General features: G+C 42.0%; 2 protein-coding genes across 4 annotated transcripts; one reads left to right on the top strand and one right to left on the bottom strand.

The window, feature by feature from the left end:
* Window positions 1-1,285: 1,285 nt before the first annotated feature.
* enc1 (ectodermal-neural cortex 1) lies at window positions 1,286-15,033 on the bottom strand. The gene is made up of 3 exons (XM_046375531.1): window positions 14,706-15,033; window positions 7,553-9,368; window positions 1,286-3,966 (listed from the first exon to the last, which is right to left on the bottom strand). The coding sequence occupies exon 2, from the start codon at window positions 9,360-9,362 to the stop codon at window positions 7,587-7,589; it is 1,776 nt and encodes a 591-aa protein (XP_046231487.1). The 5' UTR covers window positions 9,363-9,368; window positions 14,706-15,033; the 3' UTR covers window positions 1,286-3,966; window positions 7,553-7,586.
* Window positions 15,034-17,935: 2,902 nt separating this feature from the next.
* On the top strand, window positions 17,936-24,649 carry hexb (hexosaminidase B (beta polypeptide)). 3 transcript variants are annotated; one of them, XM_046374958.1, is made up of 14 exons: window positions 17,938-18,269; window positions 18,432-18,583; window positions 19,738-19,803; window positions 20,357-20,403; window positions 20,503-20,613; window positions 20,723-20,824; window positions 20,947-21,079; window positions 21,230-21,410; window positions 21,498-21,584; window positions 21,679-21,751; window positions 23,337-23,517; window positions 23,918-24,008; window positions 24,128-24,232; window positions 24,341-24,649. In XM_046374958.1, exons 1-14 carry the CDS (start codon window positions 17,989-17,991, stop codon window positions 24,402-24,404), a joined length of 1,674 nt encoding a protein of 557 aa, XP_046230914.1. In that variant the 5' UTR covers window positions 17,938-17,988; the 3' UTR covers window positions 24,405-24,649. The 3 variants fall into 3 exon arrangements, 2 of the variants coding, with proteins under 2 accessions (XP_046230914.1, XP_046230915.1); XM_046374959.1 differs by lacking the exon at window positions 23,337-23,517 and adding an exon at window positions 22,534-22,708; XR_006841839.1 differs by lacking the exons at window positions 24,128-24,232; window positions 24,341-24,649 and adding an exon at window positions 22,534-22,708 and having other exon boundaries at window positions 17,936-18,269.
* Window position 24,650: the final 1 nt, after the last annotated feature.

The raw sequence follows: 24,650 nt of genomic DNA, 5'->3' as shown, positions 1-24,650 counted from the left end.
GTTTTAAATCTATTGGAAAACATCCCTCTGTGTGTGTGTGCGCGCACGCTCGCTTGAATGACTTGAATTGAGGCTAATGCCTGCGTTGCCAGGCGACTGTGACATGTAGGTACATTGTTTTTATCACACTCGTCCACACATACAGGCTGCCCACACAAAATACTAGACTTTCGACTGTTCTGCCAAGCTCTGCATAAGCTAATGGCACCCAAAGGATTCACAGTGCTGAAGGGCTGAGCCATCAGCGGCATGTTCTGGATGGGGGGATAAGACCTACTTCCTGGCGGATAGGAAATTCAACTTCCTGTCTTGATTAATGGGAGGACTGTTGGATCACACCAGGGGCGCTGAGGGGCCTCCCACACACACAGATCTCCCACATTTCACCTTGAATGCCGACCCTTTTTTCTTCTGCGGTCTCTGGAGCAAAATCATCTTGTGAGTCTTGGAATATCTCTAGACAATCTTGAAATAACGTAGATAAGATTTTTTTAACAGCTGGTTGCAACATATCAGCAACACATTGTGAAAGTCGAACAATGGCTGTTTATTTCTCAAGCTCCCCCCTCCCCCCGCAGTCTATGGGTGTATTTTGTTTGTGAACGCATGGGGGTCAGAATCCAGAAAAACTGGTGTTTCTCAACCTCGTGTCAGCACTGGTCAGGAGTTGTGTCAGGGACAAGAATGTAAACAGTGAACAGAGCTGGACTCTGCAGAGCTGGAGGGGTGCAGTCACTCCCTCAGGGGACGTTAGACTTGTTACAAACCAGGGAACATGACTGGCGAGCCACTTTGCAATGCATTTCTCTGATGAAATGTGTGAGAGGGGGCGTAGGAAGTGAGAGGGGAGGCAGGCCAGAGAGGGAGGAGGGGAGTAGAGAGAGAGAGAGGTGCTTTTTAAGATTTCATGTTCTCCTCCAGCCCCCACAGTTTGCAGATAAAGGTTGCCGTTGCCAAGGTGACTTGACAGAGAAAGGGAAAGTATCTGGCTGTGTTTCGCCTGTTCCTGTGCAGGAAGCTTAGAAGCCAGAGGCGCAGATAAGATGATTTCAGTCCCTCCTCCACAGAACAAAAGCTGTACGCATGATATACTGCCTTAAATACCTCAGGACACTTTGGCTGCTGTATTCACTCCAGAGCTGCCTAAATATGCGAAACATGCAGTAATGAGAAAGCACCTTATGCTCTGCTGAGGCTGCTTTCCCCTTTTAAATCTGCACCAACACAAATAGCCAGACAAATTTATCTCCACACACACACTGAAGACAAAGACGCAAAGTTTTACAGCCAAGAGGAAAAACTCTTTTATGTTTATTAGCCATGAATTTCACATTGTGAAAAAAATCACATGTACAAAATAATGCCATAAAAAATAGAAATTAAACTCTTACATGATTAAAAAAAACAATGACACTGATGCACACTGACAGTATTTTTTTTTCTGTCTCATTTACATCATTATGTGAAGCGGGGCACTGTGCTCCAGTCTGAGCCAGGTGGATTTCCAGATAAAACAGAGGATAAGAGAAGGGCAAGAGGAGAAATGGGAAATGCCACTCAGCAATTAGGTGCAAATTGAAGAGGCATTCATTACTTGCTGTTGCCTGGGAAACTTGGGTTCTACAGGAAAGAAAGGACTCTTATCTGATTGGTGGGGCCAGAAGCTCAGTACTCAGTGGTCAGGGGGGGTCAACATTACGGATCCACAAGGGTCCCCATAGAAGTCTTCAAACAGCCAATAAGAGGATGGACTTTGGGGGGGGGGGGCAGAAGTTTGCCAAGTAGTTTACCAATTTTACCCCACTGATTTCATTTGAATCATGAATCCACGAGGAAGGAGATTTGAGAAAATAAAAATATGTACATACATCACCAAAACATTACCTCTTACAATGAAATTCAATGATTCCATTAATATTCAATTGCAAAACGTCAATGTTCAGGTCACCTAGACAGACATATAGACAAAAACACAGATTAGAGTTACCAAGTATTTCATATGCAAGTGTTTAAGACATTCTCTCTTTTTAGTCTTTTGGAACTTGCTTGTTTCTTTTCTTTTCTTTTCTTTATGTGCATCATTGACACTATGGTGAAAAGCACTGCGGTGTCTGCCCTTATCAGCGCACAGCTTACTGGATATGACTCTCTCTTCACCTAAAGAAGAAGAAGACTGTGGGTCAACACCCCGAGGAGCAAAGTTAGCACATGTGACGGTCCTCCAGCTGTCCCAAGGACAGCTGCAAAGACAGTCACATTCTTCACCGTGTCAGGGTTGCTCAGTGACGTCCCTGATAGTTACTGGGCCAATCTGTTTTGTAGTTTATATCAGCTTGTTTTGTTGTATTGTTTGGGCTCTGACAGGAAGATTTAAGACAGGTTTAGACCCAGGTTAGAGCCTAAAGAGAATCTATCACAAGTCAAATGAATACTTCTTTCAGCCCCATTCTGTCTTCTTCTTTGGGCAGTGACCTTGTAGCCAAAGCTGCGTCACAACATCAGTAATCCGATCTGCTCTTCCTCTTCCATCCATACTCGGACATAAATGAAACCCTGGGAGACGTGTACCTCCCGCTCTTTTTAAAAGAACCAACTCCTCCTGGGAAAGTCTGAACTGTGCAAAATGCAGCCCAACTGAGATCAAATAAAACACAACACCTGGCCATGCATGACATAACCCAAACATACATTCACATAAGAATGCAGGCAGAGAAGAAATAAATAGGATTAAACATATTAACATAACACAGTAATCATTGTCATATAAATTAAGACTACATTGCAGCAAGTTTAACAAGAAACTGATTAATTTCTCAGTTTAGGTTAAGGTGACAAGATTGCTGTGACCACAGAGAAGAGTTCATGCCAGTTTTACTGAATCACTATGAGTGGACATGCTCTAAAAAGGGTTCAGCTATGACTCAGCAAGCGGGTTGCTGCTTTTATCAGAACAACAGAAGCACAGCCGGTCTTTTACAGCATTAAGTGTACAGCTGAATGTGACAGTGTTGAATCCAAACACTGAATACTGTCCCTGTGTACAGCGTGTTAGATAACCGACCCTCAGCGGGGGTTAATGCGTAGCTGCAAACCAGCAAACACGTAAGGTCGTGACCGCGAGGCACCTCAACCCCACCGAACGCCCCCAACCCCCCTCCCCCACTGGCCATGCGCATATCCCCTCCATCCTCCTCAACCTCAGCTGGTGTTGGTCATCAACACCTCGTGGCTCACAGTGACAGCAAACTGCCAAAGCCTTCATAAGAGGAACACTCAAAGGTTTGTTTCTGTGTCAGAGCTGTTCGAAGCACGTCTTTGAAAGAGGACAACAAAAAGATAAAGGGGGACAAACAAAAGAGCTTATTAAAGGAGAGAAGAGGGAGATTTGCTCCTTCATTGTGCCCTTTATAAATCAGCTGTACTCAATCAAAATGAGTTGCGTTCCGTTCTTGAGCACACCAATCATTGCATTCTCCCTCCCTCAGTCTAAATAGAACATCCACCATGCTATACATTGCAATCTCCATGAAAAGAGTATTTTTTCTTCTTTTTTATCGTAGATAAAAAGACATCAATGCAGATTCTCACAAGCCTGTCATGAATAAATGGGGGAAAAAATGCAGGTTGTGTGATATGTTTTGCAGTCCTCATGTGGCAGCATGAAAACACGAGTCAGGCATGCCAGATGCACACAAGGTTGGAGTTTATGACTCAAACAACAAGCAGCAGTTTGTTTGGTTTGTTTGCGTGAGCGACTGCACTGCATGTCTCGGCTTCCTTCTCAGAAGCGAGAGATGACATCATTCCAGTAAAGTGTCCAGCTGTTCGTGCTTCTGGTTCTGCATCTTTGCGACATCAAGATGAATGCGGGTGCCTGTACATCACTGCTCAGTGTCTCTTTTTAGAGGAAGATGATGTGTGCTTCTTCACAGTTGGAGTCCAGTAGATGATGCAAAACGGGGATATCTGAGGGTGAGAAAACAATATCTTGTTAAACAGGATAAAAAGATGTGTGAAGTTGCCCTAAAAGCAAAAAATGCTCAACAGTTGAAAGGTGACTTTTTAATTATTTAATTATTAATTATTGTTATCTAGGAAAACAAAGCTCAGGCATAAGGTTCCTCGATCACCCCACAATTGTCTTGTAATTTTAGTTCCTGCAATATTTTTCTCTTTGAGGAGCTGGGAGTATACAGACGGGGGTAGATATAAGATAAACATTAGCCTGTAAAATGTAATAAAGTGCAATGCAACAGTGCTGTTGATTCAACTCTTTTTTTTTCTTTATTTATGTTGACTTGGACTGAATTTTATTTAGGCTAGTCTCAATGGTCTAATACAAGACCAGCACACGCTGCTACCTCAATAATCACCATTGAAATTTCATCACCATTGTTCCTGTATCCACTCTGTATCTCCTGCTAGACTAATGGATTTGGTAAATCCACCCACTCCTGTTTCCTCAGTACAGTCTGGCCTAGATCGAGCTTCTTCTCTTCCCCTCAGCCTACCACGCTTTTCACATCTGAGAGTGTTTTACTCTCAGAATTTCACTTTGACCTTTCCATTTTTAAAGCTATTACTTCATATGTGCTCGTCAGTACGGTACTTCACAGATGGTTTCAGGCTTGGCAGCCCTCTACGTGTCCAACGTAAATGTAATATCAACAGCTATCTCGGTTTGGAGGTGTAGAGGAGAAATACTTTGTTGCTGATGAAGTCCCAATCTGCCTTGAGGTCTCCATGATCATCTGTTGTAAATTTCCTTGAAATCTAATAAATTAGCAAAATGCTGGATTCCAGACTGCATGTCATGTTAGCATTCAGCAAAAGACATGTGAAGCCCTATCCATCAGTCAGTTAGCCAGTAAAGAAATAGTTAAACTGGTTCTGTCTGCTAGCAGCACCTCTGAAGATCAATAATTAGCTAATTATATCTACTTCTGTTCAGATGTCACATTGTGGTTTTATTGACAGTTATGTCCTTGTAGTCTAAGCTAAGCTAACCAGTTGCTGAATGTAGGCTCGTAAGGGTCGTATCAATTTTCTCATCTAACTCTCCGCAAGTAAGTGAATAATATTTCCCAGAATGTAATGATTCCCATAACAGTGTGCACATGCCATGCATGCTTAAACCATTTAAATTGCCACGCAGCCGTGGGAACTGGAAACCAGTTGAACCTGATCAGGTTTCTTTAGAAGTGAATGCCTGACTCAGTCATTTGTTAAGATGCTATATTTATTCTTGAGTCTGTCCAAAAAGCTGCATCAGTTCCATTAATTAGACATTCGAGCTAAGTCAACAATGGATTGGTTGTTTGGTCACCAGTTCCAAACGGCTTATGATAGCTTCTCTACAATTTTTTGTAAGTAAATAACTTCTAAATATCTAAAATAACCAACAGTCATCTTGAAAATATTATCAAAATTAGAAATCCTGCATTATTTGATTTTGTCAGTACTGTTTGCCCATTTCCGGCAGGGGGTCTACAAAGAAGGAATCTCAGACAAGTTAGAATTGTTCCCCTGGGAAAAACTGAGAGAACTTCTTTTTTCTCTCACAGCTACAGTCTCCTTCTGTGAGGTCTAACATACTTCCTTTCCCTTTCATTCCTGAACAGTAAGCCTTCTTTTCTGTTCCTCCACATTTTGTCTTTTCACCACGTTCAGAGTAGACTGTCAGTTGCCATGACAGGCAGGCACAATAAAAACAAATTCTGTATTAAATTAGTGGCAGGATTATATCCTTCACTGAGCACCGTGTAGCACTGGCTTAGAGATAGCTGAAACCTTCAGGCTAGTCTCTCCTTTTCAGAGATGAGTCACTGAAAAGAAAGGGAAAAATAAGTCTTAAAAAATGCTTCATTCTGTGGAGAAGAGGAACATCACAGTATCGCAGCAGTGAAGCCACTTTGAGCGCTGGCACAGTCAAATGGGAGACTGTGCTGTCCTGGTCAGCTGGGGAGTCAGAATCAGAATCAGAATTCCTTTATTTATCCCTGAAGGGAAATTCTTGGTCACTCTCTGTTTCTCTCTGTTTCGCTTTCTCAGGAGCTGAGGGCCCTCAGCCATTTCAACAAATACAACAAAATGTAAAGGACTGCCTGCATGGGTATGTGAGGGGGAATCGGTGTAGGGTGTAAGGACTGTGTGATGTGATGTGATAGTGAGTCTGCAGCATGCAGAAAGACCAGGTTTGCCAGCTGACTACACATGCTCCACATACGTCTGGCCTGTTTATCATCAGAGCAGGAGAGCAGGGTTAGAATGAGGCCAACAAGACGTAGATGGAGGCAGAAGAGACTGTCGGGTTCCACAGTAAATTTTCAGAGCGAGACCACTACTATCAAGTGTGATGTGTGTCTGACTGCGCTGAGGGGTGGGGGAAGGCTGACACTCTCTAGCCCCACAACTCTCCCTCCTCACTTCCCCTGTTGCCACTTCTCTCAGTCACCTCTACTTGTAAGTGATGATGAATGGTTTCCGACACTGAGCGAGTAGCCGCCTCCCCCTCACCCAGCATAAAGACCATAACCTCATCAAAGGAAGACGACTGAGAGTGGATTAGCCTCGCCAGGGTGTTGTAGCCTGCTGGTGTGTGGCTTGTCTAATTGGCAGACCCCCTATTTCCCTGTTAGAGGGATTTCCCCCACAGGAGCAATAAAAGTATCCTATTCTCTTTCAATTACCCTCTCTGTCCTTCGGCCCATCCCCACAGCCACATAACTCACTTAACTAACGCACACAAGCCCCCATCAACGCCCCCCATCGGACCACTCTTCCTCTCCTAGAGCTTCGTCATCTCTTCCTCTGAATCAGGATTAGAAGGTTTTTGTACTTGTGTAATGGTTAATGGTGAATAAATATCATTAATCATTTTTTTTAATTTAAATGTGTTTTATTAATTTATTTTACTGTAGTTTACTGTTCAACTTTAAAATGAGCTCATTCAGTATGTGTCTTTTAGCATCTTTCCCAGTTCTGAAGGCTTACTGCTTTGATTATGGGAAGTTTTTAATGCAAATACATAAGTGATTATCAGTGTTGTAAGTATGATTAAAGGAAAAACAAAGGTATGGCTGTCTTTAAAGAGAACTCCACCAATTCAGCAGAACCAGAGATTTAATTCCATTCATTTTACTGGACAAAACCTGACACTTACATTACCCACAATGCAACCTAACCATCACTGCTTGGTCAGAGGTTCTGGTCTGTGTTATGCTAGCAGTGACTAATAAAGCCATGAGCCATTAGCCTCCAACAGAGATGAAGAATGTGCTGCAGAGGTCTGGTAAGCTTACTAACTTCTTACTCCCAGATATTTTCATTTTCAAACTCGTAGTCTTCAGACCCAACCGATGCTGACTCAAGAAATCACTTGAGGCAATTTATCAGATATTGCGCAGGTCCCTCTGGAGCCATGAAAGGCTTTATATGAATTTTTTTCACATATGAAACAGTACTCTCAAAGACCTTTGAACAGACTTTGATGTGAAAAATCAGTGGAGTTCCCATTTCAGACAGACAAAGACACATGAGAGGTCCAACTCACCTCAGGAAAAAGGTGTAGCTGGAGGGTTTGGGGCTCAAGCAGGCAGATGTTTCCAGGTGCTGACGAAAGCAGTCGGAATGAGTGAGTACGGCACAGTAGTGATGCTGTTCCAAGCATCCAATGTGGGGTCATAACAGTCCAGAGTTTTACAACGCTGTGTGCCAAAGTACCCACCCACCACATACAATTTGTTCCCAGACGCCACGGCCTGGCAGCTCATTCGCTTGGCCGTCACATCGCCCACTTTAGTCCACTGGTAGCTTTCACTGCTGAACTTATAAGCTGAGCATGCTGAGAACTCTGTATCTCCGCCCATGACAAATATCTGGTTTCCCAGCACGGCAGCCGCTGTGTAGCGCCACGGCTGTGGGCAGGATGCCGGCACAGTCCATCGATTCTCTTGCGGATCGTAGCACTGCACCTTGGGCAGTTTATCATGGGTGACGCTGGTTCCTCCAAAGGCAAAGAGCTTGAGTTTGACACTAACCACTGCTGCATTGCTCACACCCTCTCTCAAAGGAGCCACCATGGTCCACTTGTTTGCCACGGGGTCAAACTGCTCCACCTGTTTGAGTGACACAGATGGAGAGGCCGGAAGGCAGCCAGTTGCTGCGGTGTGACCTCCTACCACGTAGAGGCAGTGTTTCAGCTCTGCAGAGCCATGGCCAAACCTGGCAATAAGCATGGGTGCTGCCTTCGACCATTCCTCGTGGACGGTGTCATAGACCCAAACATCTTTGGACACGCCATTTTCTGAGCCTCTCCCGCCAGTGATGTACACCTTACAGCCGATGGCACAGGCGCTGAACTCCTTCCTGGGGCTGGGAATGTCAGCCTTGGGGATGATCTCTTTGGCTTTCTGGTCCACCAGGTACAATTTATCACACATGAAAGTTTGCCCGCCCAGAAGAAAGAGGGCATGGCTGGTTTTTCTTGGACGAGCACATGGGCTGTTAACGACACCATCATTCTGTAGGATCTTCAGCTTACAACGGATAGCTTCGTCCACCAGCTCCTTGCTCTTGGCCTGGGCGTTGATCAGCTCTTCTGTAGAAACATTTTCCATGAGAAAGATGGCAGGTAGAAGGGCCAGACGGACCGTTCTAAGGAGCTCCGGAAGGTGACAGTGCCTCTTTTCCAGGTCATAGTTGATCCAGTTGAGGGCAGCTTCATAAACCAGTCTCTCATCTTCAGTCTCTAGCTCCTCATGGGACAAAAGCTGCACCACCATATCTTTGGGCAGTTGGAGGAAGTCCTCCGTCTTGCAAATAGCAGGGAAGTTGCTGAGGCACATGCCCCAGGAGAGCTCTGACAGCTTGGTGCACTGGTGGGCGTCAGACAGTAACAGCATGCCAAGGCAGTTGGATGGGTGAAGGTTTCTCTCTAGGAATTCAGCACAAGCATCACGGATGTCCTGAAACTCTAGCATGTCCCCAGCTTCTAATAGTGACTCTGCATTCTCCTCATTGATGACCACACGTGACGAATACGCATAATCCAGCAGGAGTTCTAAAACTTCTGGATGGATGGAGTCACGGAAATCAACCTCGCTGGCCTGGCTCTCCCTCAGCCCACCGCTGAACATGGCCTCAAAGTAGCGGCTGCAGGCAGCCAGCACGGCGCGATGGCAGGGGAAGGAGCGGCTACCGGCATGAAGCAGGACATCTGTGAAAAGCCGTTGCTGCCGCAGTGAGTTGAGGTGCATGAGGACACTGTCGGCATAGGAGGACTTGTGAAACAAGTAGATGTTCATAGAGCCAGTGCTGGCTCTTGATTTTCTGTTCTCATGGACGCACACGGACATTTTCATTGAATCCTGAAAGAGAAAAGACAAGAAAGATCTCTCTTTAATCCATTTCATTTTTTAGTTTCATTATATATGGTTGTGCAGTATTTTGCTGATAGATGATGTCATCACAGTGTAGATTGTAGACTTTTTTTTTTTGCTTTGTTGTACTCAACAGCAACTTTTAGTTTTTGTTTTTAGAAATAATTTTTTTTGTACTGACCACCCATTGTTAGGTTAGACCAAAATGCGCAGGAAATTCTTGTTAGCAGTGTGTAATCAGTGTAAATCAGACTAAATTGTATTGTTTATCAAAGACTAGGCTGCTGCAGTTTTAACATCTTTCAAACAAGTATTAAAGTGGGCCTAATTTTCCTTATTATATTCTATTCTCAGATGTACCTGCTGTATATGCACTCACTGTTATGTTGAAATATTACATTTTGCAGCCCTAATATGACGAATGATGTCTATTTTCTTGGACCACATTGTAATCCTCCCCTCAAGAGAGAGACATTTAGCAAGAGATCCAGTGATTACAAGTTGCAAAACAGCATACGTTTGGGAGTTATGAATGTCGAGTATTTAACTAATTGTGTTCTTGCAGAGACCAGGAGGCTTTTCCACTGCAGAGCTTTTTAGAAAAACAGGACAGAAGAAGACAGCAGGAGTCTTTTAAGTCGCTGAGAAATCCATAGCATTTAGTCCACTCTCCTCCAGAAAGTCACAGCTTCCATTTCCACTGTCCTTTTCCTGTCCTCGCTTGGAGCTCACTTTCATTCCACCCAATTTCCAGACGTGTCAAATGCTTCCTTCACTTTGTTCCCCGAGTCCCTGTCTGACCTAGTAAATCCACAGCTGTCAGACTCTTTGACCAGGCTTACAGTCATTTCAAGTTCTCTTCTAGGTCACTCCAAATGATTCAAGAAGTGATAGAAGATTGCCAATTAAGCGCCACTCAAAAGCTGCCTTCTTAGAATCGAAACGGGCATGAGCAAACCGCTGAAGCTGTGATCAGTTTGAATTCTGGCCATTAAAATTGATACTAAGGAAATGATGAGACGTTTTCAAGACAAAAAAGTATGAAACAGTCATAAAACATATCAAAACCCCACTGCAGGAGTTTGTAAAAACAGTTAAATAACCAGCTGCCATTGTTTCTCTATCTGTCATAACCACTGTCTTACAAACCTTCAAGTGGTGAGTGTTTGATTCTAACAAGATCAATTTTCCACTTCAAGACTGACAATACTGTTCAAAAGTTTCCAGGTGTCATAAGTGATTCCTCTATAACCAAGCTGCAGAGAGGATAGTTTTCATTTTCTTTTGGTTGCATCATCTGCTCCAAAATCCTCAGAATTCTTTCTTATGAATAGACAATCAGGTGTTAACCTTGCACATACAAATGAAAGTCCAGTGGGGCCTCATGTGAATAAAATGCTCACACCTTAGGCTTCAACAGAACCTCATTGTTCCTTGTCACAGATTCCAGGCAAACGATTAAATTCCAGTTAAACTAACTTCCCAAACCAGCTGATCTGTGTTATCTTTTTGTTTTCACTGAGGTTGGCTGTTTTGGTAAAGCAATGGGGGCAAAACACAACCTGCAGCACGTATTAACATAATATATTCTGTGTGTGTAACTTTGTTTTAGGTTTAAGTTTCATGCTTTTGGCCCTGCTAAGCAGCAAGGCTTGATGGATGGCAATCAGTCCTCCACTTTGGCCCAGATTGAAATAACTCAACAAATACTGCAAGCATTGTTACGAAATTTGGTACGGGCATCCGTGGTACTCAGCAGGAGAAGTGTAATAACTTTGGTGATCCCCTGACTTTTTGTCCGGCGTCATGAGATTGACATTTTGTGGCTTTGTATGAAATGTCTCAATAAGTATTGGATGGACTGCTGTGAATTTTGGTACAGAAGTTCATGTTCCCATAAGGATAAATTAGAATGACTTGAATTTATGACTTTACAACTGTTTAACATAATAATGACAGCATTTTAAACATGTTAGCGCTGCATTTGGCTCAAAAGCGGCACTAAGCACGGCCTCACAGAGCCACTAATGTGGCCGTAAACTCTTATTATTCTGCTCCCAGTGACTTACCAAAGAAGAATCTGCTTTGTTATTGAAATTAAATGACTCATAGATGTGACACACATGAATGAACCTCAAGATTAAGCACAATGTAAATAAAACAATGGCGGATGTTTCACGAGTGTTCTCACGGCTTTCAGGTACACCCTTGTCTTAATGAACACATGTGGGAGGACTACATTTTTTTAAAAAAATCCCCAGTTTCCCAAGTCACATTTCATTTTAATAATATGAGGAAGAATATTATTTATCACTACTGGATGAAATACAAAACCAACTGCAACCTTGACTCAACAGGATTTATTGCATTCCAGCACTGCCAAAACTGGCAACCCGTCATCTTCTGGCCTCTGGCTCAGCTATAATGAGAATATCCTAACCTGCTCTCTCACCTGCACGTCGCCTCCCACACACACACACACACACACACACACACGCACACACACACACACACACACACACAGTACTGATACTGCTGCTTATGTTTACTAATTGGAAGTTGTAAGTGGCTTGATTTGAATAAGCTGTCCTAATAAATCAGGCACTAAATTAGAGAGATTTTGCAAATGCTTTGACATAATTTCTGTTCATAGACGGGATAGTGAAAATACATTATTATACAGTACATCATAATTATTTGCATCACCAGCAGCAGGTACCTGAAATCATGAAATTGTCCTTTTCCCAAACAATCTGTTGTTTCTGTGCCAGTGTCCTGACGACCAAAGTGTAATCATTTCCTCTCTGTAATGACTCAGAGAGCTGCTCTCTCATCTTGATAATGGCAAGGCACGAATATGGTCCTGCTCTAGGAAATAGCAAATATTTTGGTCTGTTGTCCAAATAAGACTTTGAGTCAAGAATTTTAAACGGCCTGAAATTCTCGCTTAGCCTTCTTCTTATCGACTCTATAATTTACGCTTGTTATAACTTGCATTTTGCTTAATTTGCCTTTGATGATGCATTCAATGGTAAAATTGCAATAATTGCTGCTTGTACATTCTCTTATTACCCATCCCGCTGACCCATTAATTTACTGAAGGTGTTTTGCTTGTCTCATCTAAGTTTTGCATTTTATCAAACAACGTTTTGACGGGTGGATGAGGTTATTTATACACACAGTGAGTGCAGGATAAGCAGATACTTAACTATTTGCATGTTAAAGGACAAAGCCTGGCTGGCCTGTGGGTCCCAAAACCCAAGCTCTTGTGCTTTGTTATAAACTTGCTTGTCCCCAACTGTCCAGTTAAGAGTTTTGCTAAACCTACAGAATCTACTAAGAACTTGGAAGGTTCAAAATGAGTTTAAAATGATATATGATTTTACATGAATTCTTGCAGGACGTGTTGTATTCTAATTCTCTCTTATCATAAGCACCAATTGAGACAATTAGCTGTAAGGTAAAAATGTTTTCTGCAAATTACCGCACATCCCTCGGGGTATTAACCCCATAAATGTAAACAGAGATTATTAGGGGGAATCAGATTAACCTCATATAACCACTCAAATCAGATTATCACTTTAATCCGGTTGTTGACAGAAAACTGGTTACAGCGTGTGTATAAACATTCAGAGCTGCAACTTCCTGTCGTGAAATTCCTGATGACCGTCTGGCGTGAACAACGAGGAGATCAGTCAATCGTCAGAACATTTAGAACAAAACATTCTCTGATTCTCAAGTGTAAGACTTTTGCTGCTTAAATTAATTTGTGACTGTGAACTGAATATCTTTGAATTTTGGACTGTCAGCTGGATGAAACAGGCAATTTGAAAGGATCAGCTAATTAACTTCCTAGCAGTTATTGGTGGACGATTATTTATTACTACTTACTTACTTATTATTACTACTTATTGGAAAAACTTATGAAAAAGTTAAGAAAATCTGATCAACTATGGCCCCCTAAATGAGATACAAAAATAAGCAAATAAATCAACACAAGTTTGCAATCTTGCCAAAATCAAAGATGTAAACATTTTTGGTTGGACTTTAGGAAAAATACACAACAAATAACAGTTAACATTTACCTCGCTTGTTTTCAGAGTACTTCAAGCTTATATATTCACTTAAAAAACGGTTTTGATAATTGTTTGACTTGTTTTTCCCAACAGACATGTCACATTCTCTGCGTCAGCTTCTAAAAACTAAGGTTTTACTGATATTTAGGTTTTTTCACTGGGATATTTTTAACATTAAACAATTAACCAGGTTTACTGATAATGAGGTTTTATTGCAGCCCTAAAGACAACACTACTAAACTATTTATCATTATTTACAATCAGAGCTGCCAGTATTCTAACTTGTCTTTGGTCTTACGGGCTAATTTCTTCCACAGGAACACAATCAGTGCGTCCACACCAACGTGCATTGAGAGGAGGAAAACGAGCGGCTGGCTGGATGTCTGAGAGACTTGTCATCCTCGTTCCCTCACAGAAAACACATCCACATAACCGGAAAGCACAAAGCTACACACTCACAAGGCACGCAGTGAAAAGGCATGCACACTCAGCCTCTGGACCCCATCATGGGGCCTGGCTGGCTGTTTTCAAATCATTGCCAGGTGTTCACAGTCAACCACGGACTCAGGAAGAGGGATGGGAGGGAGAGACTTCAAAAGTAAACACCAGGCTAATATGGGCCGGCTCTATACATCTGCCACTTGGGAGGAAAAAAATGAACTGAAATAAGATGCAAAACAAGAGGACAGCAGCAGCAGAAGCAGCTATCGATCTGCACGTCTGCATCAATCTTAATCTGAAACAGAATCTAATTTACAGCCTCAAAAGCAGCTGTCCACACACATCCGAGCGAGCTGAGCTGTGATTAAAACCAAAAGCCCTGCCACTTGGACAAAAACACTGTTCTTCAGCCTGGAACAGCAGGGAGAGGAAAGCACACCTGACGTCGCCTTTAAAACATCTTGGGCTGGCACGAGTGTGCGGGGAACAAGACGCAGGAAGACAGCACAAAGGGTGAGGGGACACCCGTAGCGTTTTTCTTTCAAATAATAATAATAATAAAAAGGAAAGTGAATAAAAGCAGCGTGCTGGATAAATGAGAGCAGTAACATAATCAGTGAATGTCAATAACAACCTTCCATCAGCGCGTTTTTCTGTTGCGCTTTCTCTGCCACAGCCAGGAGTTTCCCATCATCAGGTGATCAGAGAGAGCGGCAGCAGTTCTAACAATATAACAATCTAATCTAATCGATTAATCGCCTGAGAGGCTGAGATATTGTGGGTTGGGTTTTGTTTTGTTTTTGTTTACCTCTTTGGGTGAAAGCAGGAGTTCAACTGTGTCCGCAGTATCCCTCGAACATGCCACTTCTGAAAGAGCCACGATGCAAGCCTTAAGCTCGGGGAGTGTAACAACTCCTGGTTTATTTCCGAAATGCTGGCGGACACTCAGTCAAGATGAGGCCGGTTTTCCTCAGAAAACGCACTTACACACTGGGTTTCCTGCAAAATCCGCGGATTATCTATATGTTTATTTGAATCTTAAGCGCAAAAGATGAGCTGCGATGTTCGGAGGCGTTTCTGCTGCTGCTGCTGCTGCTGCTCCTGACTGTCGCTCCTCCGCCTGCGCTCCCAGTCCTCTCTGCCTGAAATCAATGGGTGTGTTTACAGGGAGGGGGAGGTGGGGGGGAGGAGGACCGTCTCCTCGTGCAGGAAATGAAGTGAGACAGGGAGTATGCGCTGAGATGTGGAGGACAGTCGCTCTTCTCAAAGCAGCAGTTTCCCTCACACCCCATGCAAACACCACGCCAGTTGATTTAAAATCCTTACGGTGAAGTATTTTTATTCATCGGTGACTTTTAGTGATGTTCCTTCGAGGCCCCTGCACGACCCTTTCATTGCACTGAAGGTGTGAAGGAAAATGCGAAGAATTCTTTCAACGTTTAACTTTATTTGAATGTTTCAGATGTGAACCATGCCTCTGCTCCACCATATCACAGAGTGAAATATGGCACTTTCTATTCCAGGACATTTATTTGACAGCTATAGTTCTTAGTTACACCTTAGAAGTGGTGCAAGCAACACTGAGATCAGAGCCAATAAAACAACATAAAAATCCTCCATTAAGAGTGAAAATCCTGTCCTGCGTTCTGCTGAAGTGGGATTCAAAATGTGTTCAGCTGAAACCAGATGAGATGTTTGTTGAGCTGCTGACAGCTCACAGGCGTCTGAGATGTGACGGGAAATCGACTCTGAATCTTTATGCAAGATTGCATCAGGGTCAGTTTTTAGGCTGCATTTGATTTTTATTTGTTTATTTTAACTCAGTTTGAAAACTGCATGGTAGATTTTAAAGCACTGGATGCACTCCTCACCACCACTGCACTGATGGTATTGAATACCCCAGTGTAGATTAACAACTAAACAAGGTGCGAGCAGGGCCCAAAGAAAATTAAAGATGATGTTTGTGTTATGCTTTTGTTCACCCATACTCTGACAGAACTGCAGAACCATATAGAAAACAGCTTGGCTGAGTCACAGCAAACTGGCCAGTGGATGCCGTAGACACACTGCAAATCTTATAGGATTATAAAGGCATTGTGGGTTTTGGTTGGGGTAGTTGGGAACGGGAAGTCCAATTATATCCCCGGACATGTTGTGTGACTCACATCTGTGGTCCTCCGTCTGCGGCCTGTTGTGGTCCCTGTACTTCTGTCTGTGACTAAACTCTTCAATGGACCCTTGAGGCTTTAATGCTGTTATTTTGTTTGTGTTTATTGTGGAGTGCACTCATGTTGTGGTGATGAGAGCCGTTACGTAATCGCATCCTGTTTCCCATCAACTGTTTTTAATGAAGACAGAAATGACGGTGCTTTCATATTAAGGGTAACAGCCCACATTGTTCCTCAGAGAAATGTGATTAGTTTGAATGGAAAGGCAGCAGCAGCTTCTTACAAATGACAGGAGAGACATCTAGTGGACAGCTTGTTCCTGGGTCTGATGGTGTTGGAAGCTTCCAAGGACTGAAAACAGAAATTAGTTTATTGAATGATTATCTCCAGTTGACTTTGACTTTGGAGTCACACACTGTTGTGTGTGTAACAGTAAAATAATGTATCTGTAAAATCAACCCTTTTTTATTTAAACACACATTTTTCTTTTCCTCTGAAAAGTTTTCACTTTTGATGAAGGTGCCAGAATAAGAAAATGACCAAAGAAAATCACTGTATTTCACCAAATAAGAAAACAGCCATTCACAAACAAAGACAAGTGTGTTATATTACATAATTACATTTTTGGGGAGTGAATTTGCCACTGGGTCTGAATCCCTGTCGGAAAAGAACAGACTGCTTGACTAATTGAGATATGTGAGGGGTAGTTATTTTTTGAACAGTTAATTAAACCACATTATGATGTTTAATTTCTCATGTAATTTACTCGTATGCTTTCGGCACAGAAAAATGAGTTGTCTGTTTTGTATCCTGCCTATCATAAAAGTGAGTTGAACATATACAAATAATAAAAATAAATCAATGTATGTGCAGAAAAAAAAACCCAAATCTTTATTGGAGTAAATGTTTCATATATATGACACTAGAGACATCTAGTGGACAAAATATTCCTGGACCTGAAACTGATTATTGACACAGTATGAGCAGATCTGAAAAGGCAACATTAAGGATTCAAGGATTCAAGGAGCTTTATTGTCATTTCACACACGTAGAAACATGAGGTGGAACGAAATTAGTTCCCCCGGTCCCGATATAAGCCCAATTTCCTAAGAAAATACCCAATGCAAATAAATATAAACAATTAAATGGTGTAAACTGATTAAAAACTGGCAAACTAGAATGAAATATCTCTTGAATGGTGCTTATTATTGTTAAATTGGCATACTTCCTCCATCACCTCAGCCTGTTAATGAGCGTGTGCATGAGGATGAGGTTTACAGTCAAAGCTCATGACAGGATAAACCAAACCGAGTGAGGGACTCTGCTGGCTTAAGGATCTTTGTCATATTGTTATTGTATATCAGTCTGCATGTCATCCTGTATGTTATGATAACCTCTGGCCAGTAGTTACTTTTCAGAATAAGATTAAAATACAGTTTAAAAAGATGATATTATTACGGATAAAGACTTTATTGACCCCTTTGTGAAATTCAGAAGCTGCACGATATATACTACTATACATATATACTGCAGTATATACTAACACTTTTGTACTCCTGATAGAGTATTTCTACACTGAAGTCAAAGATCGTCTCTCTTCTTTTACTGTGTCCTCTGTAGTGTTTGTATGTGTTTTGGAAAAACTACCTGTAGCCCACATCAGTGAAAAGTTATTTTAAAAAATCACATATAGCTAACCTAAGTTGTATTCTTTGAGCTGCTTTTTGCGCTTTAATTGAATATCATGTGTTGACTCTTGCGTAAGGAAATAATGTTGGACTATTTTCCGAGAAGAACCGGTTGTGGTTCTCCTTTAAATCTTCGCACAAAAGCAACTTCCGCATGTGAAGTCCCGCCCAGCCCAGTCCTCATAACGTCGCTCCCTGGTCTCCAGGTCTTGTGACTCTGCTGTGGCCCAACAACATGCCCGCTGCTGTGAAGTTTGCTGCGGTCTTGCTGGCCCTGCTTGGCATTTGCCGGGGGTTGCAGCACAACTACATCGACGAAGTGGAGGTGGAGGAGGAGGAGGAGACCTTGGAGCTCTTTGGTCAGCCGTCCACGTACGGCTCTCTGTGGCCTCTGCCGCAGAAAGTGCAAATCTCCCAGGTTTCATTCAAGTTGAGCAGCTCCAACTTCGACATCGTTGACGCCGCGGAGTCGTCCGCTGGCCCGAGCTGCAGCCTCCTGCAGAACGCCTACAGGAGGTAAGAAGCTGTATTTTATCCACCTGGTTTGATCTGGTTTTGATTATTATGATGGTTATTTGATTTTCTTCGTTTTCGCTTTCTGTTTGGAGAAAGCCAAGCGCCGTGTTGCATTCAGGGACACCTAAATAAAGGACTTCCTGCGCCTGTCTCTGTCCACAGGTATTATGAGTACGTGTTTGGCGTCGCTAAAAGGCAGGGGCTGAACAAAGCCAGGCGAGCAGGCCCTTCTGAGCTGACGCAGCTGCAGGTGTGGATCACATCACCTGACTCTGAATGTGACGGTTATCCCGGTGTGTCTTCTGACGAATCATGTGAGTCTCTTCCTCATTGTTATTATCACGTCTATCATCAGCGCAGAGATGAAACATGACATTTCACTGAAGTACTTGTACTACCAGCTGCGTATGCCCACTTCACGGTACACTTCTGCTCCGCTACGTGTATTTTAACAGCGTTGATAACTTTACATCTTTAGATTTTACAGAATGAGCACCAGGACTGGACTTCAAGCATAATTTGTGACACAACAAATAGTTTTGAAGCATATCCTGTTCCAATGTTTGTCTTGCAAATGTCTTATGTGGAAACTAAAAGCTTCCAGCACAAATACCCTGACAGTGGACTTTACAGTGAAGCAGGAAACCTCACAGTATCTTTAATGAAGGAGTCGTTGCCATTTCAGTGATTTTTGAACAAGATAATTGAACTTTTCTTGTGAAAGGGACATCAGATATGACTTGCTAATCAGAAGAGATGAGCTGATATCATTAAAACATATATATATTATTTTTTTTCCTCAACTGCTCCTGCAGAAATGAAAGTTGCATGGTGTTATCTGCAGCCCACTGCTCTGCTGTGTGATCATTTCCATCCTTCTCCATTTTAGACTTCTGTGTAGTTTATGATACATAGTAACACATAGTGGTAGAAACTAAGTTACATTTTTTTTAAGTATTGTAAATCACACTTCTGTTCCATTTCAGGTAAAATTGCTAGAAACACAAAAAATGAACACAGATTTGTGCAGGACGGCTGTTTTGTCTCCTCTTCTCCGTTAATCAGTCGCTTTACCTTGACCGGCTATAATAATAAAATACTGTCTACATGTTGACATACTGATAGTCAAAGTACATTCTGTACTTCTACTTGAGCATGAATTTCAGTACTGAACTTTCATTGGCAAAAGAATATTTTTTATTGTGCTTGAATACTAATAACTCAGGACAGTGTCTGATTCTCCGTACTGCATTTTACAACTAGAGGAGGAGCACATTGTTTTGGCTCGCCAGTGGAACAGGAGATGACCTGCATGGTGGAAACTGGGATTAACACTGTTAATACAGACCACATATTTAAAGCCCCCCCTGAGTGTTTAAGACCCTGACTTTAGCACCGTAATGACCACCTGCCAAGCTTTAACTCCTCTCACTACACACGTGTAACGTACAACTGTTGGTGTCCACAGATGAGTTGACCGTGAATCAGCCGTATGCTGTCCTGAAAGCACCAAAGGTCTGGGGAGCCCTGCGTGGTAGGATTTGGCTTTCTTTTTTTTGCTCATTATAGCACCTCTTTAAAGGAAAGGCTGCAGCTAACAGTTGTTTTCATTGTACATTAATCAGTATATCACAATTTTAATTCAATTCAATTCAGCTTTATTTATAAAACACTTTAAAAACATTATCGTTGGCCAAAGTGCTGTACATACAAAAAAGTTTAAAAAAACATGACAGAAATAAAAACTAATTAAAAGACAATAAAAGAGATAGAAAAAGATAAAAACAATAAAACAATAGAAAACAAAAACCCAACAACTCACACTGAGTTAAAAGCCAAAGAGAAGAAATGCCTTTTAAGAGAGGATTTAAAAACTGAAAGCGAGCCTGCCTGCCTAATAATTTTAAACACTATACTCTTTTAAAATGCTTGTTTTACTGGACTAGTGGTCAAGAAACCCAAAGATATTTCCTTTACAGTGACAGAAAAGAAGAAAGTCCCCCAATCTGAGACGTGATATAGTTAAGTACTTGAGGAAGCGTGCAGTGTTTATATTGCATTGCAAAATTTGTTTCTGTGCTTTGTAGGACTGGAAACCTTCAGCCAGTTGGTGTACGAAGATGAATATGGAGTTGTAAGTGGATATGATTGCTTGTTTATGAATTTACATTCATAATGAGAACATTTTGTTGAACGACTCAGGGAAGCTGATTTCAACTTTGTGTCTTTGCAGAAAAACATCAATTCAACAGAAATCAGTGACTTCCCCAGATTTGCACATCGAGGAATCTTACTGGACAGCTCTCGGCATTTCCTGCCCATCAAAGTCATCTTGGCTAATCTGGTACCTGGCTGACCTTATTCTGTTTTCTCATTTTTAATTCTATTTACTGGTTATATACATTTGGTCCAGTGTTGAAATTGTATTTTTCTTAATTTTTTCATTCATACAGGAAACAATGGCGATGAACAAAATTAACGTCTTCCACTGGCACATTGTGGATGATCAGTCCTTCCCTTACCTGAGCCGAACTTTCCCACAGCTGAGCCAGCGGGTCAGTGAGGCTGGTTATTTGTGTTAAATCCCAGTAAAACCAAGTATAGTTTTCATATCAGGATACCATTGTTGTCAGTGTCATCCACCAGAGGACCTTGTTCATTGTTGTCTTGTTCACAGGGAGCTTATCACCCATACACACATGTGTATACACCTGCTGATGTGAAGATGGTGATTGAGTTTGCCCGTCTGAGAGGCATTCGTGTGATCCCAGAGTTTGACACTCCGGGACACACGCAGTCTTGGGGCAAAGGTGAGTCACCACAATTTTCTATCTTTTTTTTTTTTTTTCTTTTTCTTTGTTTCAAGTAAAGTTTTTTTTCTTTAAAAAACTACCTTAAAGCATTCAGCAAGAAAACAATGAAGCATAAATGCATATCTACTTCATGTCTTTTCCTCCCAGGCCAGACAGATCTGCTCACACCCTGTTTCTCTGGCTCCAAACTTTCTGGCACCTTCGGACCAGTGAACCCCATCCTGAACACCACATATGACTTTATGAAGCAGTTCTTCGAGGAGATCAGTGCTGTGTTCCCTGATGGTTACGTTCACCTGGGCGGTGATGAGGTGGACTTCACCTGCTGGTGAGACTGTGTGCAGTGTCAGAAAACCTCTCCTCTGCATCAAAGATGAGACATCAGGTGATATTGGCTGTTCTTTCTGCCATACAGGAAGTCCAACCCAGATGTTCAGAAGTTTATGGAACAGCAAGGCTTTGGACCAGACTACAGGAAACTGGAATCATTCTATATCCAAAGGTGTGTTGGTTATTTCATACTACAGTAGGATGCCTGTTTTCTGTTCTCTATGCAAAAGAGAAAAAATTTGATTTTTTTTTTCTTGGTCTGTTAGACTCTTGGACATTGTCACCACTACCAAGAAGGGCTACATGATCTGGCAGGAGGTCTTTGACAATGGTGTTAAGGTAACTTGCAGCATCAACAACAGTTATTTCCATTTTAAAGTTAAGAATGTCAGACTTTTACATGCTAACCATTTACATGCCATTTTTTATTCTGTGCTGTTAAATTAATAGCTTGACAATTTGGGAAATGTGCTGATTTGCTTTTTTGTTGAAAGTTGGTTGAGAAGATCAATACCACTCATGTCTGAAAATTCTATGAAGCTATCACCTGCAGCTGGTTAACTTAACATAAACACTATAAGTAAAATAAATCCTTAGCCTGGCTCTATTCAAAGCTACTAAAATCCACCTACCAGCACCTCTAAACATCTGAAATTGACTCATTATATCCTGTTTGTTTTATCCAAATGTCATTTTGGGGATGGAAGTTACTGCAGCTATACAGCTAGCCAAGTCTTGTCATTGTAAGTTTGAAAGGCAGTTAGCAGGGACACCTGAAACCTGGAAGTGAAATAGTCCACCCTGATAAACTATATCTTTTCATTTTTACAGTTGGGTCTTTGTTCAGATTACACAAATAATATATAAAATGTTGCTTAATGAGCTTTAGCTTAGCCGTATTCCCATTTTCAGTCCTTAGGCTAAGCTAAACTAACTGGTTTCTGGAGCTAACTTCAAATTTAGCCTTCACACATGAGTTGGTATCAGTATTCTCATTTGTCATCTAAAAAAAAAGGCAAATAAAGATGCATCTCGACTTGTCAAACTGTTCCTTTAACCAAAACTAAACACTGATGTAGTATATAACCTAAGTACAGAAGCTTGGTCTGTAACTGTTCCAGCTAAAGCCAGACACCGTAGTGCATGTGTGGATTGGCGGCGGCTCTAATGAGGAGATGGGAAAGGTGACAGCAGCAGGGTATACCACCATCCTCTCTGCCCCATGGTACCTAGATTACATTAGCTACGGACAGGACTGGCAGAGATACTACAAGGTTGAGCCACTCAGCTTCAACGGTTGGTTTTCTTAATAATGGCTTCTTATCTCCAATCAATTACTTTAGTTATCTCAGATGGGTTTATTGAGGCAAAAAAAGGAAAATATGGATTTTTCAGCAGGCTTATGCTTGAAAACTGCACAGTTGTGACAATTAAAGAGAGTCAGTGATGGTGAACATGGGGCCTTGCGGGTGGTGGTTTTCAAATGTTGTTTCGAGGACTGATGTGGTTGAACACAGTGGAGGACCAATCCTGGAGTAAGAAAGCAGTGGGCCAATAAACTAAATACTGCGATAAATTGAGAAGTGAATAATGAGTATTTAGTGTGGCATTACCAGAAGGTAAACACATTTGGTGTGTTGGGCTCAAATTCAGCAGCCAGAGGAAAATAAGTCAGGTTTGGTCTTCCATAAACCTGGACTAAGACGAAAGTTGGACTGAAGCTTTTTTGATTTCCAGAGACACTTCCTTAAAACATTACCATGCAAATTATGTTCGGCAGAAAGGCACATAAACAAAAATAAAAACAGAAAAAGACTTCAATCTCATGAATGGACAACATATGGCTTGGACATTTTCGTCTTCGTTCCACCCGAACTCTTCTTAATTTCGTTCTTTCTAATACTGATATTTGTATGCCGTTTAGCTGAAACCAGACACAATTATCCACGTCTGGAAAGGAAACCAGGAGCAATACCAGAATGAGATGGCAAATGTTACATCCTCAGGGTACCAGACCCTGCTGTCTACTCCCTGGTACCTGAACCGTATCTCCTACGGCCAGGACTGGCAGGGTCATTACAAGGCCGACCCGCAGGATTTCAAGGGTTTGTCTGCTTAACTGATTTACATAGCAAGACACTTTTTCCGTGCTCATTGCAAAGAGTCATGTGCTGGCTTTACGACATTGCTGTTTTTAAGTATTTACATACTGGTGTTGGAACTTGACCTATCATAGATTTATTGCGCTGTTGATGGTCTGACTCTGGACTCTGGTCTGACTCTGCTCTCTTGGCTCTTGACACAGACCTGAAATGTTGCGAGGATGTTTGTCACTTCTGTGCAAATAAGGTTAAGCCTGTTGAATGACCACAGGGATAATGTATAAATATTTCACCATATAATTGTAATTTTAATTTAATTGCATTTCTCACTTGAGTTGGCTGGAGTTTTAGAATCAGTGGAAGTTGCTTGGGCTGCCTGATGTCACCATGTGTTTCAAAACAGGAACTGAAGAACAAAAGAAGCTTGTGATTGGTGGAGAAGCCTGCTTGTGGGGAGAGTACGTGGACGCCACCAACTTGACACCCAGACTCTGGTACTGTGTGGCTCACTGATCTCTCCATAAACTCTTATCAGAAAAAAATGTTATTTTGAACCTTGACACATCACATGACCGTAGGCTTAATCTCTCTTGTCTTGTCTGGTCACTCGCAGGCCTCGTGCCAGTGCTGTGGCAGAGCGGCTGTGGAGCGCAAAGGACGTGACGGACATCAGCGATGCCTTCAACAGACTGTCTGCACACCGCTGTCGTATGGTGGCGTAAGTACCTGAAGTCGTCTTGTATTCTGTTAATTTGAATCTACCATTCCTCTCCTAATGATTTGTTATCATCTAACACGCTGCCTTTAAAATGTTTCCCTTTTAAAGGCGCGGGATTCCAGCTGAGCCGCTGTTTTCCAGCTACTGTCCTCGTGAGTACAAAGGGGTCTGAAAATGAAAAGGAGAAGCTGGACGTGAAGCGAGGAAGGGAAATCCAAATGCAAATATCACCTCCGCACTGATCAAATGCTGAACTGCCTTTGTAGAGATGGTCTTGTACTTATCCCTTTTAAATCTGCAAATCCACAGACCACCTGATCACATCCAATGTCAATTTTTCGAATGCACTTTGTGTTGTTGTTTTTCTTTTCTATGAATGTTTGTATAATTGATTGTGAATAAAATCTTTACATTTTAG

This window comes from Scatophagus argus, chromosome 20 (genome assembly GCF_020382885.2).
Source record: "Scatophagus argus isolate fScaArg1 chromosome 20, fScaArg1.pri, whole genome shotgun sequence".
Classification (NCBI taxonomy): Eukaryota; Metazoa; Chordata; class Actinopteri; family Scatophagidae; genus Scatophagus; species Scatophagus argus.
The sequence above is the reverse complement of the archived record's forward strand: the minus strand, read 5'-3'. Positions and strand labels throughout refer to the sequence as shown.

Bases quoted from the DNA above. Each gene is read 5' to 3' on its own strand.
- hexb (XM_046374958.1), top strand. From the start codon at position 17,989: ATGCCCGCTGCTGTGAAGTTTGCTGCGGTCTTGCTGGCCCTGCTTGGC. The intron at 21,080-21,229 runs GTGAGTCACCAC...TTTTCCTCCCAG, and splicing joins CACGCAGTCTTGGGGCAAAG to GCCAGACAGATCTGCTCACA. The intron at 21,585-21,678 runs GTGTGTTGGTTA...TTGGTCTGTTAG, and splicing joins GAATCATTCTATATCCAAAG to ACTCTTGGACATTGTCACCA.
- enc1 (XM_046375531.1), bottom strand. From the start codon at position 9,362: ATGAAAATGTCCGTGTGCGTCCATGAGAACAGAAAATCAAGAGCCAGC.